This window comes from Salmo salar, chromosome ssa03 (assembly GCF_905237065.1).
Source record: "Salmo salar chromosome ssa03, Ssal_v3.1, whole genome shotgun sequence".
In the NCBI taxonomy this organism is placed as follows: domain Eukaryota; kingdom Metazoa; phylum Chordata; class Actinopteri; order Salmoniformes; family Salmonidae; genus Salmo; species Salmo salar.
The window spans coordinates 32055784-32070422 of record NC_059444.1 but is presented as its reverse complement, the minus strand read 5'-3'; the positions used below and the strand labels follow the sequence as shown (position 1 = coordinate 32070422).

At 40.8% G+C, this 14639-nt stretch overlaps 2 protein-coding genes across 3 annotated transcripts in view; both read left to right on the top strand.

Annotated features, from left to right (window-relative positions):
• LOC106599779 (voltage-dependent R-type calcium channel subunit alpha-1E) overlaps positions 1 to 6384 on the top strand; it is an 88862-nt gene extending 82478 nt beyond the window's left edge. For both annotated transcript variants that reach the window (XM_045714728.1, XM_045714727.1), the window contains exons 43-45: positions 3097 to 3232; positions 3554 to 3723; positions 4040 to 6384. In XM_045714728.1, the coding sequence (XP_045570684.1) occupies positions 3097 to 3232; positions 3554 to 3723; positions 4040 to 4588 (855 nt within the window). In that variant the 3' untranslated portion in view covers positions 4589 to 6384. The remainder of the gene's footprint in view (positions 1 to 3096; positions 3233 to 3553; positions 3724 to 4039) is intronic.
• A 2660-nt stretch (positions 6385 to 9044) lies between these two features.
• On the top strand, positions 9045 to 12902 carry LOC106599774 (RING finger protein 11). The gene is made up of 3 exons (XM_014191087.2): positions 9045 to 9657; positions 10822 to 10991; positions 11218 to 12902. The coding sequence occupies exons 1-3, from the start codon at positions 9544 to 9546 to the stop codon at positions 11387 to 11389; spliced, it is 456 nt and encodes a 151-aa protein (XP_014046562.1). The 5' UTR covers positions 9045 to 9543; the 3' UTR covers positions 11390 to 12902.
• The last annotated feature ends 1737 nt before the right edge of the window (positions 12903 to 14639 follow it).

The window sequence follows — 14639 nt, the reverse complement described above, 5'->3', positions numbered from 1 at the left end:
ACACTCAATTAGTATTTGGTAGCATTGCATTTAAATTGTTTAACTTGGGTCAAACGTTTCGGGTAGCCTTCCACAAGCTTCCCACAATAAGTTGGGTGAATTTTGGCCCATTCCTCCTGACAGACCTGGTGTAACTAAGTCAGGTTTGTAGGCCTCATTGCTCGCACACGCTTTTTACGGTCTCGCCACAAATGTTCTATTGGATTGAGGTCAGGGCTTTGTGATGGCCACTCCAATACCTTGACTTTGTTGTCCATAAGCCATTTTGCCACAACTTTGAAAGTATGCTTTGGGTCATTGTCCATTTGGAAGACCCATTTGCGACCAAGCTTTATCTTCCTGACTGATGTCATGAGATGTTGCTTCAATATATCCACGTATTTTTCTTTCCTCATGAAGCCATCTATTTTGTGAAGTGCACCAATCCCTCATTCAGCAAAGCACCCCCACAACATGATGCAGGTTATGTCGATATAGGACTCGTTTTACTGTGGCATGCACAAAGTAGATGTCCTAACCTACTTGCTAAAACTATAGTTTGTTAACAAGAAATTTGTGGAGTGGTTGAAAAACAAGTTTTAATGACTCCAATCTAAGTGTATGTAAACTTCCGACTTCAACTGTAATTTCCGACACTGGCCATATTATAATTTCCGACATTTGGTAGGACATTTGTTTATCGTTTGATACATGCAGCTTCTCTTCTGTCAAAGTAAAGTAGTGCTACCAGAATGTCTTACATCAGTAGAATTAATGCATTGGTGATCTAGTTAACACCAGTAAAGTTGTCTGTTTTGTTTAGGGACTGGGGAGAAAACACAATAACTCAAACAGTGGAAAGATTGGTCCTGTGCAAAATGTCCAAATGTCATCAGTTTGATCGCTTTTAAGGAAATGAAAAGCTGAGAAAACGACGAAACACCTTTCTGATAAGACTTCAGTTCGTCTTGGGTGCATATTCCATGTGGTTGAAATACTGTCTGCTTGCATAAGTGTCAAATATTACACATTACAGGCACATTTGTGTTTTCTCAAGAGATGCTGAAAGAAAGAAATATTTCTCCACTCGTGTTCCTGAGACAAAATTAACATTTGTGGTATAATTTCAATGCAAGAAATTCATTTTTTTATTTTCTTTTGGAAAAGTTTTATTGTTGTATTTCCTTTAAAAACAGCAAATTTTTGTACGGAATTTTATACACATAAAAACAGCATAAAAACATAAAACACAGCATTTGAATTACATTTAAATATGTTAAAAAGTACATGTTGTTAAAAACAATAGAAATAACCATGAATAAAAGTACTTTTCCTTGTAAAAACTTCAAGAAATTCATAATTCTGGTTAAGGTGTTGGCTTGACAGTTGCTGGACCTGGGTTCAAGTCCTAGTCGGGGCTACCCCACGAATTTGTTACAACACACTTCCATGGTTGGTTTCATTGACTCGCCTTAACAGCACCTAATTTACCAATTTTTAGCTACACTTCTAACTCTGTTGGAGAGGATCAGCTTGAGCAAAGTTAGGTGTAGAATATCTGATCTACAAATAGTATTCCCTGTTAATTAAGATTCGAAGAGCTACGCCTCCCCTGGCTTAGGCGATCCCCGACACAAAACACTCACGCAAAACGAGACATTGATTGATTGATTGGAGACAACTTGTGTCAATTAAAGAAGATTTCCTAGGATTTTCTACCTGCAGCAAACCTAGTGGATAATGCTGGAAATACCGGTCAAAGAAAAACATTTAGAAAAAAACAACTGTTCCAAGTAATAGTTGAATGAAGATACTAGTACTGCATTGCAGAGCAGGGCATTGATGTTTCAAGGTGTTTCTGTCCTTGCCAAGTTGTAGACTGGTTAGTGGAAGTTTGAAAGGAGATGTTGTCATTCTCAGTGCTCACTGTACTGTTTCTATGCTGTTTGGTTGAACTGGTCTGCAGTGTACTTTTTGCCCTATAGGAATCTGTTAGTGTTTGCCTTCTTCTATGTATATTTTCACTGGGGAGTAACATGACTGGCTTTAAAGCAGGTGAACTTGTCTGGCTCAGTATGTTTGGTGCATCCAGATCTGAACTTGCATGAGTGTATGTGTAACAACAGCCCGATAGTTGTTCTGTCCTCTCTCTTCTCATTTATTGTCGTAGCGATGTGCTTATGTCGCCGTCTCCTTACGCCCTCTGACTCTTTCTCCTACTCCTGTTTTGCCCAATCCTTCTGGGGTCAGTCTCCTTGTTGTCATTGGTTGTTAATCTGTGGCTCTTTGGCTGGAATGGCTTCTGATTGGTTGGTGATGATGGAATGGCTTAAGTTCTCTCCCAATTGCAGAAAGGCACTCGCAAATTATTACGATGTAACAATGGCCGAAACCCTCCTTGGCTGGAACCCCAAAAGGCAGTTAGTACCGGTATTAAATTGACCAGCCTGATCTGTACTGTACTCTATCTCTCCCCTCGCCCCTCTCTCTGTCTCTGGTCTCATATAGGTGAGTGCAGGGGAGTTCAGTGGGTTGATTCCTGACTCACTGGAGCTCCCGTTTGGCAAGGGGCTGTGTGTACGGGCCTCCTCTATGCCCCGTCTGGCTGTAGAGCCACAGGTACTGCCCTCTGACCACACTGACTCCTCCAGGGGCCAGAAGGGCCCTGGGCAGCAAGGGGGCCCCAGAGTGTGACATGCATGTTTGTTTGACAGAGGACGAGGACCAGGCTACACTGGTTGTGCCGTTTGGAGAGAAAAGTGGGTTTATGTATCTTCTGTTTGCTGCTGGGTTTCTGGAGAGGGATAATCAACATGGATGTTTCAAAGGAATGCTAGCGTTTCAGAATAGTGTTTGATTGATCCTGGGTTACTGGTATGTTTTGTCTCTGTCTTCCGCTAAACAATGAGTTGAAGAGTAAAATGAAGTGGTTCAAGCATCCTAGTTGACCTGTTAATTTCCTGGAATAGTGAGCATGGATATGGATTAAAAACAGAGAATGCTGCATGGATCGACAGATGGATGGATTTCTTTGAAAATAACAAAACCTATTTTATGGTACATGTGGGTATTTAGTTGTGTCTCCCTCTGTGTGCGTGCATGTGCGTGTGCGTGCAGACGGAGATGGCCAGTGGCTCCATTAAGCGGTCCTCGTCCACTGTGGCTGACCAGAGGGTTAATGGCCTGTGGCAGGAGGAGAAGAAGAGTCCTGATAGACTGTACAGACCACGCCACAAGAGCTACAAGGCTGCCGGTCAGTCTCCACTCTCCAATTTCCACTCACGTGACCTCTCCTCTTATCTCTCCCACTGGCATGATGAGGGATGTTACTGTGTGGTTATTGTTTGCATGTGTTAATATGTCAAGTTCTCTTCCCCACATTTTCCCTTTCCTTTCTTATGTCTTTATCCTATATACAAGTGCCACTTTTCCTTTTCTTTTATCCTACGTGCATCAATGATCTACCTGTCAACATACTTTTTAATGATCTACAGTGTTAAAAAAAAATCAATATATTTTTATCTTGCTTTCCCTCTCTGTGCTCCTTTCCATGGTCTTCCTCGTCCTCCTCCAGTCTCCCGTTCAGAAAGAAAGAGGCAGTTGGACACAGAGAAGGAGCGTGGGAGGTCCAAAGAGCGCCGCCATCTCCTCTCCCCAGACACATCCCGCTGTAACTCTGAGGAGAGGAGTCTGCAGCCCTCATGCTCCCCTAGCCGAGAGCGCACACACCCCCTGGACAAACAGGTAGGACACACACACACACACACACACACACACACACACACACACACACACACACACACACACACACACACACACACACACACACACACACACACACACACACACACACACACACACACACACACACACACACACACACACACACACACTGGATGCCTTACCAAGGGCAAACATTAAAGGGCCATACACCACTGGTGTAAACTCTGGTTGAGACGAAGTAGACCACAAACACATACCCACATTGGATACACAATATACACTTTTAAAAAAGGCAATCAGACGTCTGTATTAAATGTGTTTCGACTCCTGTGTCCAGGGTAACAGCTCCGACAGCCCCATCCCCACCTCTGAATCTAGTACACCTAGTCGCCGCCCCCTGTCCCAGACCCCAACTCGCTCCCATCCCCACATCTCCTACTCCCCTCTGGTGTCTCGCACGCACCCTCCCTCCGGGGACGATGATGACGACAGGGGCAGCCCAGAGACCCAGAGGCGGGGGGGGGCCTCCAGAGAGGCAGGTGGAGAGGGGCAGACCGGGCCCAGGGGTCGTCGCCACCACCACCAGCAGGGCTCCCCTCTGCGTCGCTACCCGTCGGAGCCCTATCTCACCCTGCAGGAGGACGAGCATAGTCCGGACCCCTCTGGGTTCATGGAGACACTGACCTTCGAGGCGGCGGTGGCCACTAGCCTGGGACGCGCTAACACGGTCAGCTCCACCTCCAGCTCTAGCTTCAGCTCGGCCCGACGGGGCTCCAGGAGCGGCTGGCAGATCCCCAATGGACACTTCCGGAAACGCCTGGCTCAGACCGTCTCTGTTGCGGGCTGTGAGCCACTCAGCGACACAGAGGAGGACGACCGCTGCTAGGAGGAGGAGGAAGTGGTGGTGGATGAGAGGTGAGGAAGGTGCTAGTGTATAAGATGTACTACAATATAAAAGAAAAAGGGACATTTGTCGCTCTCTTGCATTACTACTGCATACCTGTGTGATTGCAGTATGTTTGATAAAATGTGAGGGGAGAAAAAAATTAAGAACATCCATTTTTTCACTTCCTGCAAGTGGGATCCCTTTTAAAGTCACACAGAAAATGTACAATAAATATCTACCCACAAATATTTGACTGTGGTTAATTTATATTCTGACTAACAAAAGAAAGTGACTAATAATAAACCTCAAATAGCCTTGGATGTACAGAAAAGAGATTAAATAAATTGAAAGGATAGAATTACGTTATGTGTCAATAGGTATTGTCATTTCTGAAGGTGTTTCTCTGACATTGATTTTGTGTTTCTCTTAACAGTGTATGTGGGGTGTGTGAATATGTGCAAAATAAGGAGAAACAATATCTTTGAAAACCATGGTTTTTGTAAATACATGAGATTTTTGTCATGAAAATTGTAATGCCACCAATACCACTTGATTGTCTGAGTAGGATACATGGCCATAGAGAAGGTTAACTGTTGACGTATTATTAAGTTAATAAAATGTAATCATGTCTGTAAAAAAATACATCCAAACAATAATTGATCAAACCAATGTGTTTTAAAATGTAGTAGAGATTGTTTTTTTTTTTACCTTTTGCACCCTCCACCATTAGATTTCCTATCCATTTACTGTCTACAAAGGGAACACACTTCTTTAGTAATTATCTATTCATACGTAAACTATGTAATTCCTGTTGTAAAATGTCAAAGGAATAAAACAATGATCAATAGGACAGTTATCCACTTTATACAAACAGGAAGTGAATGGCACACTCTTCTGTTGGGAATCTGTAGGATTTATTTAACATTTTTACCGACTTGCAGGACAATTGAAAGCAACCAACAATGTTATGAAATGTGATAAACTATTTTTCAGAAAGGAATGCCTAAATATCCAGTGTGATTTGAAAGACAGTGCTTTGCTATGAACTGGACTCTAGAGAACCAAATGACTAGAATTACACCCAGAACATGGCTTCAATTCATCAACAAAACTTTATTAAGTCACTAGGAAAACCAGCAGACCATTTGCCTGTCTTGGACCAACTTTCATCTTGTCAATGTACTGTACCTGTTTTTCTTCAGTTGTTACAGTATTCTACCATTTGACGGATTCATTCCTTGTCATCTTCCAGAATCAATAACTGGCACAGAAGCAATCATGAACTTGAGTGTTTTGTTGTTCATCAATGTAGCCGTCCACATTCTCCTCTTCTACATTAGCTTACAACATCATCAGTATGTGTCAAAGAACTCACTGCAACTGTATATCTTCTTCATTAATTCTTTATGTCAATACTGTATGAACCATTACAGACGACAGATGTAGAAAGATGTTTTCCACACCTGGTTTCACCCGTTATTTAGAATGGTTTACTAATAATGTACAGTACATTTATATCATGTTTTCTGTATGATTGTAAGAGACAATATCCCTTTCTGCTCCCAACACGCTTGAAGGATGGAATAGGATATCTCTGGAATGTTAATTTAAGGTATTTGTATTTGTTTTATTTGCCTGCAAAAGGGTAATGATTCTGTGAAACTCAGTTAACCAAAAAACATGGAGAATTGTCCTGGAATGCAAAATAGTTGTTTGGTTTATGTGTGTATAATAGCTGTATATATTAATAAAAGTGTCCTCAATTGCAATAAAAGTGTCCTCAATTGCACATACAATATGTGGCTGCTTGTCTCCATATCTGAGGTAGACTAGACCAAGAGGCTTTACATCATCTGCCGTATTGTGGATTCAGAGATACCTATCTAACATAACACATAAGGTTTTTCTTTAATGGGAGCCTCTCTAACGTAAACCAGTGTGGTATAGATCAAGGCAGCTGTCTTGGTCCTTTATTGTTTTCTATTTTTACTAATGACCTACCATTAGCCTTGAGAAAAGCCTGTGTGTCTATGTACGCTGATGACTCAGCATTATACATGTCAGCTACCACAGCAAGTGATATCATTGCAACCCTTAAAAAAGAGCTGCAGTCAGTTTTAGAATAGGTGGCTAAATTTGGACAAATCACTCGCTAAACCCTAAACCTCATCTAAATCTTGTAATGAATAATGTGGCAATTGAGAAAGTTGAGGAGACTAAACTGCTTGGTGTAACCCGCAAAACACCAGTCTCAACGTCAACGGTGAAGAGGCGACTCCGTGATGCTTGCCTTCTAGGTAGAGTTCCTCTGTCCAGTGTCTGTGTTATTTTGCCCATCGTAATCTTTTATTTTTATTGGCCAGTCTGAGATATGCCTTTTTCTTTGCAACTCTGCCTAGAAGGCCTCTTCACTGTTGACATTGAGACTGGTGTTTTGCGAGTACTATTTAATGAAGCTGCCAGTTGAGTACTTGTGAGGCATGTTTCTCAAACTAGACACTCTAATGTACTTGTCCTCTTGCTCAGTTGTGCACCAGGGCCTCCCACTCCTCTTTCTATTCTGGTTAGAGCCAGTTTGCACTGTTCTGTGAACGGAGTAGTACACAGCGTTGTATGAGATCTTCAGTTTCTTGGCAATTTTTCGCATGGAATAGCCTTCATTTCTCAGAACAAGAATAGACTGATGAGTTTCAGAAAAACATTCTTTGTTTCTGGCCATTTTGAGCCTGTAATCAAAGCCACAAATGCTGTTGCTCCAGATACTTAACTAGTCTAAAAGTAGCCCGTTTTATTGCTTCTTTAATACGCATAACAGTTTTCAGCTGTGCTAACATAATTGCAAAAGGGTTTTCTAATGATCAATTAGCCTTTTAAAATGATAAACTTGGATTAGCTAACACAACGTTGGAAGACAGGAGTGATGGTTGCTGATAATTGGTCTATGTACACCTATGCAGATATTCCATTAAAAATCAGCCGTTTCCAGCTACAATAGTCATTTACAACATTAACAATGTCTACACTGTATTTCTGATCAATTTGATATTATTTTAATGGACAAAAAATTAGCTTTTCTTTCAAAAACAAGATATTTTTATGTCACGGGTGTCGTAGGGATTGGACCAAAACGCAGCGGGAACGTGTAAACTCATCTTCTTATTTTATTAAAGAAGGAAAACAAAAGAAACACGTATACAAAAGCAACAAACGACACTAAACAGTCCCGTCAGGTGCACAAACACAAAACAGGAAATAACTACCCACAAATCCCATAGAAAAAAACACCCCTCTTAAATAGGACCTTCAATTAGAAGCAACGAGGAGCAGCTGCTTCCAATTGAAGGTCAACCCAATAAACACCACATAGAAATAGACATACTAGAACTAACATAGAAATAGACTAACAAAGAACATAGCCCAACAAACCCCGAAACACTCTAAACAAACACCCCCTGCCACGCCCTGACCAAACTACAATAACAAACAACCTCTTTTACTGGTCAGGACGTGACATTTTAAGTGACCCCAAACTTTTGAACGGTAGTGTATATGCATAGGCCCCCGTCCCATGTCTTACCAGAGGCTGCTGTTCTATCCTGCTGATAGAGTGTATAACCCGCCAGCTGTATGTTATTAATGTCGTCGTTCAGCCACGACCCGGTGAAACATAAGATATTACAGTTTTTGATGTCCCGTTGGTAGGATATGCGTGCTTTCAGTTCATCCCATTTATTTTCCAGAGATTGAACGTTAGCTAGCAGGACAGAAGGCAAAGGCAGATTAGCCACTCGTCGCCTGATCCTCAAAAGGCACCCTGATCTTTTTCCACAAAATCTCAGTTTCCTTCTCCAGTGAATGCCGGGGATCTGGGCTTGGTCGGGTGTCTGTAGCATCTCCCTCCCGCACCGACTCATTGAAGAAAAACTGTTTGTCTAATCTGAGGTGAGTAATTGCAGTTCTGATGTCCAGAAGCTCTTTTCGGTCATAAGAGACGGTGGCAGCAACATTATGTTGCATTGAAGAAATGGCGGAGCGATTTTAATTATTAAGCAAGTGAGGAGTTTTTGAGAGAGGTTGGAATTTAGTCAAGAAAAAAAAAATATGTGTTTTTTGATACCTGAGGCTTATTTGATCTAATATAAGTTAATTAAGTAATGCTTAGGTTGTTATGAGCATACTGATAATAAGTGTGATGCACGTGACATTCTGGTAAACTGAGAAAAAACACATTGCATTGAATTGTCCCTGTTGAAATTCAAGGCGTCTATGCGTATTCATGAGGATAGAAAAGCATCTCACTCTCCATTGAATACAGGCGGTTGACGTCAACACCCTATCGAATATTGAAAATATATTCAAATAATGAGATGTATCCACCAATCCAGAGAGGAATGGGCGGGAGCTTGACGTCACTCTGTTCCGCTCTATGGACAGCGAATCCCATTGTTAGGGCGGAGTCACAAGCATCTTGTCATTATGTCCAGGATCTCTGATAATATTGCTTGCCAGACAGTTATTTGTTAATTTTTTCGCGAAGTCAGTGGTCGATATTTGTGCAAAATATTCATTTTCTATTGCTTGATGTTGTTATGGTAGTTGCTTTTTATGTGAATGTTTTACCTTTCAAATTGTAGACCGAGGAATGAGTGATATTCATTTTGGAATAACATGTCGCTAACATTAGCTAGCTAGCCGTTAGCTACTGTTATTATCTAGCTCTTTGTTTTGACTGTGATGGTCTGATGATGTTAAATAGCTTGGACAGCTGCTGGGGCTCGATATAGTATTCGTATGAACAGACATATTATATTTTAATGGGTTGTTAAACAGTAGTTAATGTGTAATACCGTTACTTCTGTAACGAGTGGAGGATACATGTGGTTGTAAACTAACAATAGTAAGTTTACAAGCTAGCTACTATAGCTAGCTAAACAACGAGGGGCTGAGAACAGGACATGGGCAATTGTCTCAAATCGCCGACGTCGGACGATATATCTTTGCTTCACGAGTCTGACAGAGGAAGTTATGGGGACGCAGACGCGGATTTGGAGCCACCTCCGCCTTACCAGGTCAGACTTGATATTAACTTAGCTAGATAGTTTTATTAGTTATTTAGCTAGCAAACGTTAGCTAGTCACTGGGCTATGATAATTGACAGAATCATGCAAAACCCAGGGTAGGGGTCAAATGCATTGATCATCTAGGGAATGTTGTAAAAAAAATAATAATAATCGGATTATTTAGCTGATGTATTTTCTTTTGTACTCTTCCAGACCATGTATGACTCATTCATCTAGCTCGGTAACGTTATAGTTGCTGTCAAATGTATAGTTTGAATTTGACTTCAGATTAGCCCGAATGAAAGACCAGGGGAATTAATAGGGTTTGAATATTTGTATATATATTTTTTTTACCTTTATTTAACTAGGCAAGTCAGTTAAGAACGAATTCTTATTTACAATGGCGGCCTACCCCGGCCAAACCTGGACAAGGGCAAAGTGTGCTCAGCCCTATGGGACTCCCATTCACGGCCGGATGTGATACAGCCTGGATTCGAACCAGGGACCAGTGACACCTTTTGCACTGGGATGCAGTGCCTTAGACTGCAGCACCACACAGGAGTCCGTAGTGCAATAAAATTATTATTTTCATAGCTAGGTATTGCAACTGATTATGGGTCTGAGTTTTCATATCACAATAGTTTAACAAACCCAGTTACACAAAGGAAAAACCACACACGCAGCACTTTTGTTGCCCAAATGCTTTTCAATCTCATAAAAGTGTTCCTAACAGGCTTGACAGAATGTCCAGAATGGGCCGTTTTTGTCAACTGCTTTATCCACGGCAGGATGGATAACAGTACAACAGTATCTATGCCCTTAAGATGCCTAAATAAAAAAACTTTAGCTGACATAAAAATTCTGACAAGTTAGAAATAGCTCTCTAAGGAATGTAATGACTAACATGACAAGAGGAACTGATGATGCACTAACCAATTTCTACATTGCACCTTGTGCATTCTACTATTACAACTAGGTGTCCTCTGGCATCAACTTTATCAATTGAAACCAATATAAGCCAAGCCACTCTTATAGGCAGGGTGAAACCGAGCTAGGAGGGGGGCCCATCCCACCTCACCCATACAGTGATTGATAAAACACTGGGTTGTGCGATCAGTCCAGTTGAGTTGGCATGTGTATTGACTCTCCTCTGTATGTGCGTCTTTTCTCTAGGAGCAGGCTCACATGCCGGTGTACCACCCCACCCCCAGCCAGGCCCGCCTGGCCACCCAGCTGACTGAGGAGGAGCAGGTCCGTATCGCCCAGCGTATCGGCCTCATCCAGCATCTTCCCCGGGGCGTCTATGACGGAGGACGGGACGGCTCCGAGAAAAAAATCAGAGAGTGAGCATCTGCATACCACTGTTTTTATTCTCTGATATTATTGATAAAGATCACTGATCATGTGACCTAACTAGGTAAAACTTCGGCCCTAGCTATAACATGTAACTGTGTGTTTAACAAAGCTAGTGCCCATAGTTTTTCCTGGTCAGGTAATGTGCTCAGGAAAAATATACGACAGACTCTAATCAAAACTATAATTCATAATTGTATAAAATCCATTTTCTAGGTGTGTGATATGTATGATGGACTTTGTGTACGGGGACCCCATCCGGTTCCTGCCCTGTATGCACATTTACCACATGGACTGTATAGATGACTGGCTGATGAGGTCCTTCACCTGCCCCTCCTGCATGGAGCCTGTGGATGCTGCCCTGCTTTCCACCTACGAGACCAACTGACCCCTAAGACAACCCTACCCCATTATGATGAGCTCCGCCTAGCCACACACACACACACACACACACACATTCTACAACCATCACAGACTTCTTACAGCGCCTTCCTCCACCAGCCCCAACAAATACATACACATGCTGCCCTCCTCCCCTCTGCTTTTAACTTTGGGATAAAAAGTAGCATGGTGTCTTGGTCGGTGATGACATAGAGAGAGAGACTATGCGAACACTAGTGATTAACAAGGAAAAGACTTTGACTCATCCACCCATCACCTGGAACTGGCACTGAACTGAACAGGCTGAGTCATGGAGGACATAGGAGGACAAGCATGCAAAATATGTTTGTGTGTCTGTGGTGGACTGGGTTCCTGAGCCAGCTGTTGAATACAGTAGGCCTGGGTTGGTGATGTAATGGTGGGAAGGAGGGGGAGGGGCTGTTACCGTAGTGATGGCTCACTGCATTTCCACTTGAGCAGGTCTCGGTGGTATCCCATCCCAGCAAATTGTTCACCATGATTAGTAGCTGGGAATGGGATTGGATAATTCTCTGTAGTCTGAATTTGGCCACCAGGAGGTATCCTATCAGATTCCTTTAAAAGCCACAGCTGGCAACACGATGACATGACTCATCTGTCTTCTAAAGGCTCCAAATCCTGCACTCTGAATATGGCTTAGTAAGGGTAAAAAAGCCCCAGGAAATCCTCCATGGTGGCATAATAATAGGTATCTCTCTATGGACTGAAGCTTACCCTGTTTTAGTGTTACAGTTGCAAAGTAAAATAAGTTACAGAGCATAGTATTCTTTAGGCTTACAACAAAGTAACTATAGTATGCACATACACAGTGCAGAAATCACCCAAAGTCCATCCTTTATTAGACTATGTACTACATGCATTAGCTTTTGTTTTGTCATTCAGATTTACCATTCGAAATAGCTCCACTGCCATTCCGAATGGCCTAAAGAAGTGTATGAGCTGTATGTCAGTCACCCTGTGTAAGGTTAATATGTTTTACTTTTAGAGGATTAACATAGCTGTCAGCCAATGTAAAGGGCTCATTTGTGCATGTGCTGGAGGATCAGTCTAGAAGTTAGGAATGCTTGCACACACATTAAATCTGATCCCGAGATTTGCACTTTACTTGTAGGACATTAACGGAAGCATTATGTTAATATATATATATCTATAACCTTGCACTTTTCAATATTATTTATTCTTTTTGCAGCACAGAAGTTAGGAATGATATTGATAATGGTATCAATGCTACCATTGGTTACTTATCACATTAAAGAAAAGCTCAATAGCTGAATTTATGTTCATGAATTGTGTGATTCAGTAGAGTGAGTCTCTGCTTTGTTTTGCTTGTCTTGATCCTAGTGTGTGTTTTTGTGTGAAAGTGACTGGGAGAAGGGGAGACATTAAGAATAGTGGAATTTCTTCCCTTAAGTACTTAGCTTACTTATCTGTATTTTCAGTCTTCTCCCACAGTCAATAAATACATCATTGCGCAAAAATAAGTTCTGGCTGTTTTTACATACACTATGATTTCCTTTTTTTGTTTGTCGCTTTTTTTATATATATATATATATATATATATATATATATATATATATATATATATAATGTTTGTAACTGCTGCTGTGGTGAATTATTTCTGTTAAATGTTTAGTTTATATTATAATGATACCCTTTTCTGTATTTATGTTTGCAGTGGTGGAAAAAGCACCCAAATTCATACTTGAGTAAAAAATAAAGATACCTTAACAGAAAATGACTCAAGTAAAAGTCGCCCAGTAAAATACTACTTGAGTAAAAGTTAGAGTATTTGGTTTTAAATATACTTAAGTACCAAAAGTAAATGTAATTGCTAAAATATACTTAAGTATCAAATGTAAAGTATAAATAATTTCAAATCCCTTATATTAAGCAAACCAGACGGCACCATTTTCTTGTTTTTTTTTAATTTACGGATAGACAAGGGCACACTCAGACATAATTTACAAACAAAGCACTTGTGCTTATTGAGTCTGCCAGATCAGAGGCAGTAGGGATGACCAGTGATGTTCTCTTGATAAGTGCGTGCATTGGACCATTTTCCAGTCTTGCTAAGCATTCAAAATGTAACGAGTACTTTTGGGTGTCATGTAAAATGTATGGAGTAAAAAGTACATTATTTTCTTTAGGAATGTAGAGAAGTAAAAGTAGTAAAAAATATAAATTGTAAAGTAAAGTACAGATACCCCCAAAAACGACTTAAGTAGTACTTTAAAGTATTTTTACACCACTGGATGTTTGTATATGTCCTACCTTTAGATGTATTGTTTGTCATTGTGTTTGTAGGAGATAAAAGTTTTGCCCATTAGAGTTTACACTGGTTTGACTATGCATCTGCAAAACTCTGTCCCAAAGATATAGTGTGCAAGAAGGAGAAGATTTACAGTGCATGTAAATGTAAAAATGCATTTGGAAAGTATTCAGACCACTTTACTTTTTCCACATTTTCCACATTATTCTAAAAATGGATTACATTAAAACAAATCCCCCATCAATCTACACACAATAACCTGTTTTCACTTTGTCATTATAGGGTTAGACATTTTGCAAATGTATATATATAAACAAAAATGATACCTCATTTACAGTTGAAGTTGGAAGTTTACATACACCTTAGCCAAATACATTTAAACTCAGTTTCACAATTCCTGACATTTAATCCTAGTAAAAATTCCCTGTCTTAGATCAGTTTGATCACCACTTTATTTTAAGAACGTGAAATGTCAATAATAGGAGAGAGAATGATTTATATCAGATTTTACTTCTTTCATCACATTCCCAGTGGGTCAGAAGTTTACATACACTCAATTAGTATTTAGTAGCATTGCCTATAAATTGTTTAACTTGGGTCAAACGTTTCGGGTACCTTCCACAAGCTTCCCACAATAAGTTGGGTGAATTTTGGCCCATTCCTCCTGACAGAGCTTGTGTAGGCCTCCTTGAGTCGGGTTTGTAGGCCTCCTTGTCGCACACGCTTTTTTAGTTCTGCCCACAAATGTTCTATAGGATTGAGGTCAGGCCTTTGAGATGGCCACTCCAATACCTTGACTTTGTTGTCCTTAAGCCATTTTGCCACAACTTTGGAAGTATGCTTGGGATTATTGTCCATTTGGAAGACCCATTTGCGACCAAGCTTTAACTTCCTGACAGATGTCTTGAGATGTTGCTTCAATATATCCACATCATTTTCCTTCTCATGA

Coding starts and splice junctions, on each gene's coding strand:
- LOC106599774 (XM_014191087.2), top strand. CDS start 9,544: ATGGGCAATTGTCTCAAATCGCCGACGTCGGACGATATATCTTTGCTT. Junction 9,658..10,821: donor AGCCACCTCCGCCTTACCAG/GTCAGACTTGAT, acceptor TCTTTTCTCTAG/GAGCAGGCTCACATGCCGGT. Junction 10,992..11,217: donor TCCGAGAAAAAAATCAGAGA/GTGAGCATCTGC, acceptor TCCATTTTCTAG/GTGTGTGATATGTATGATGG.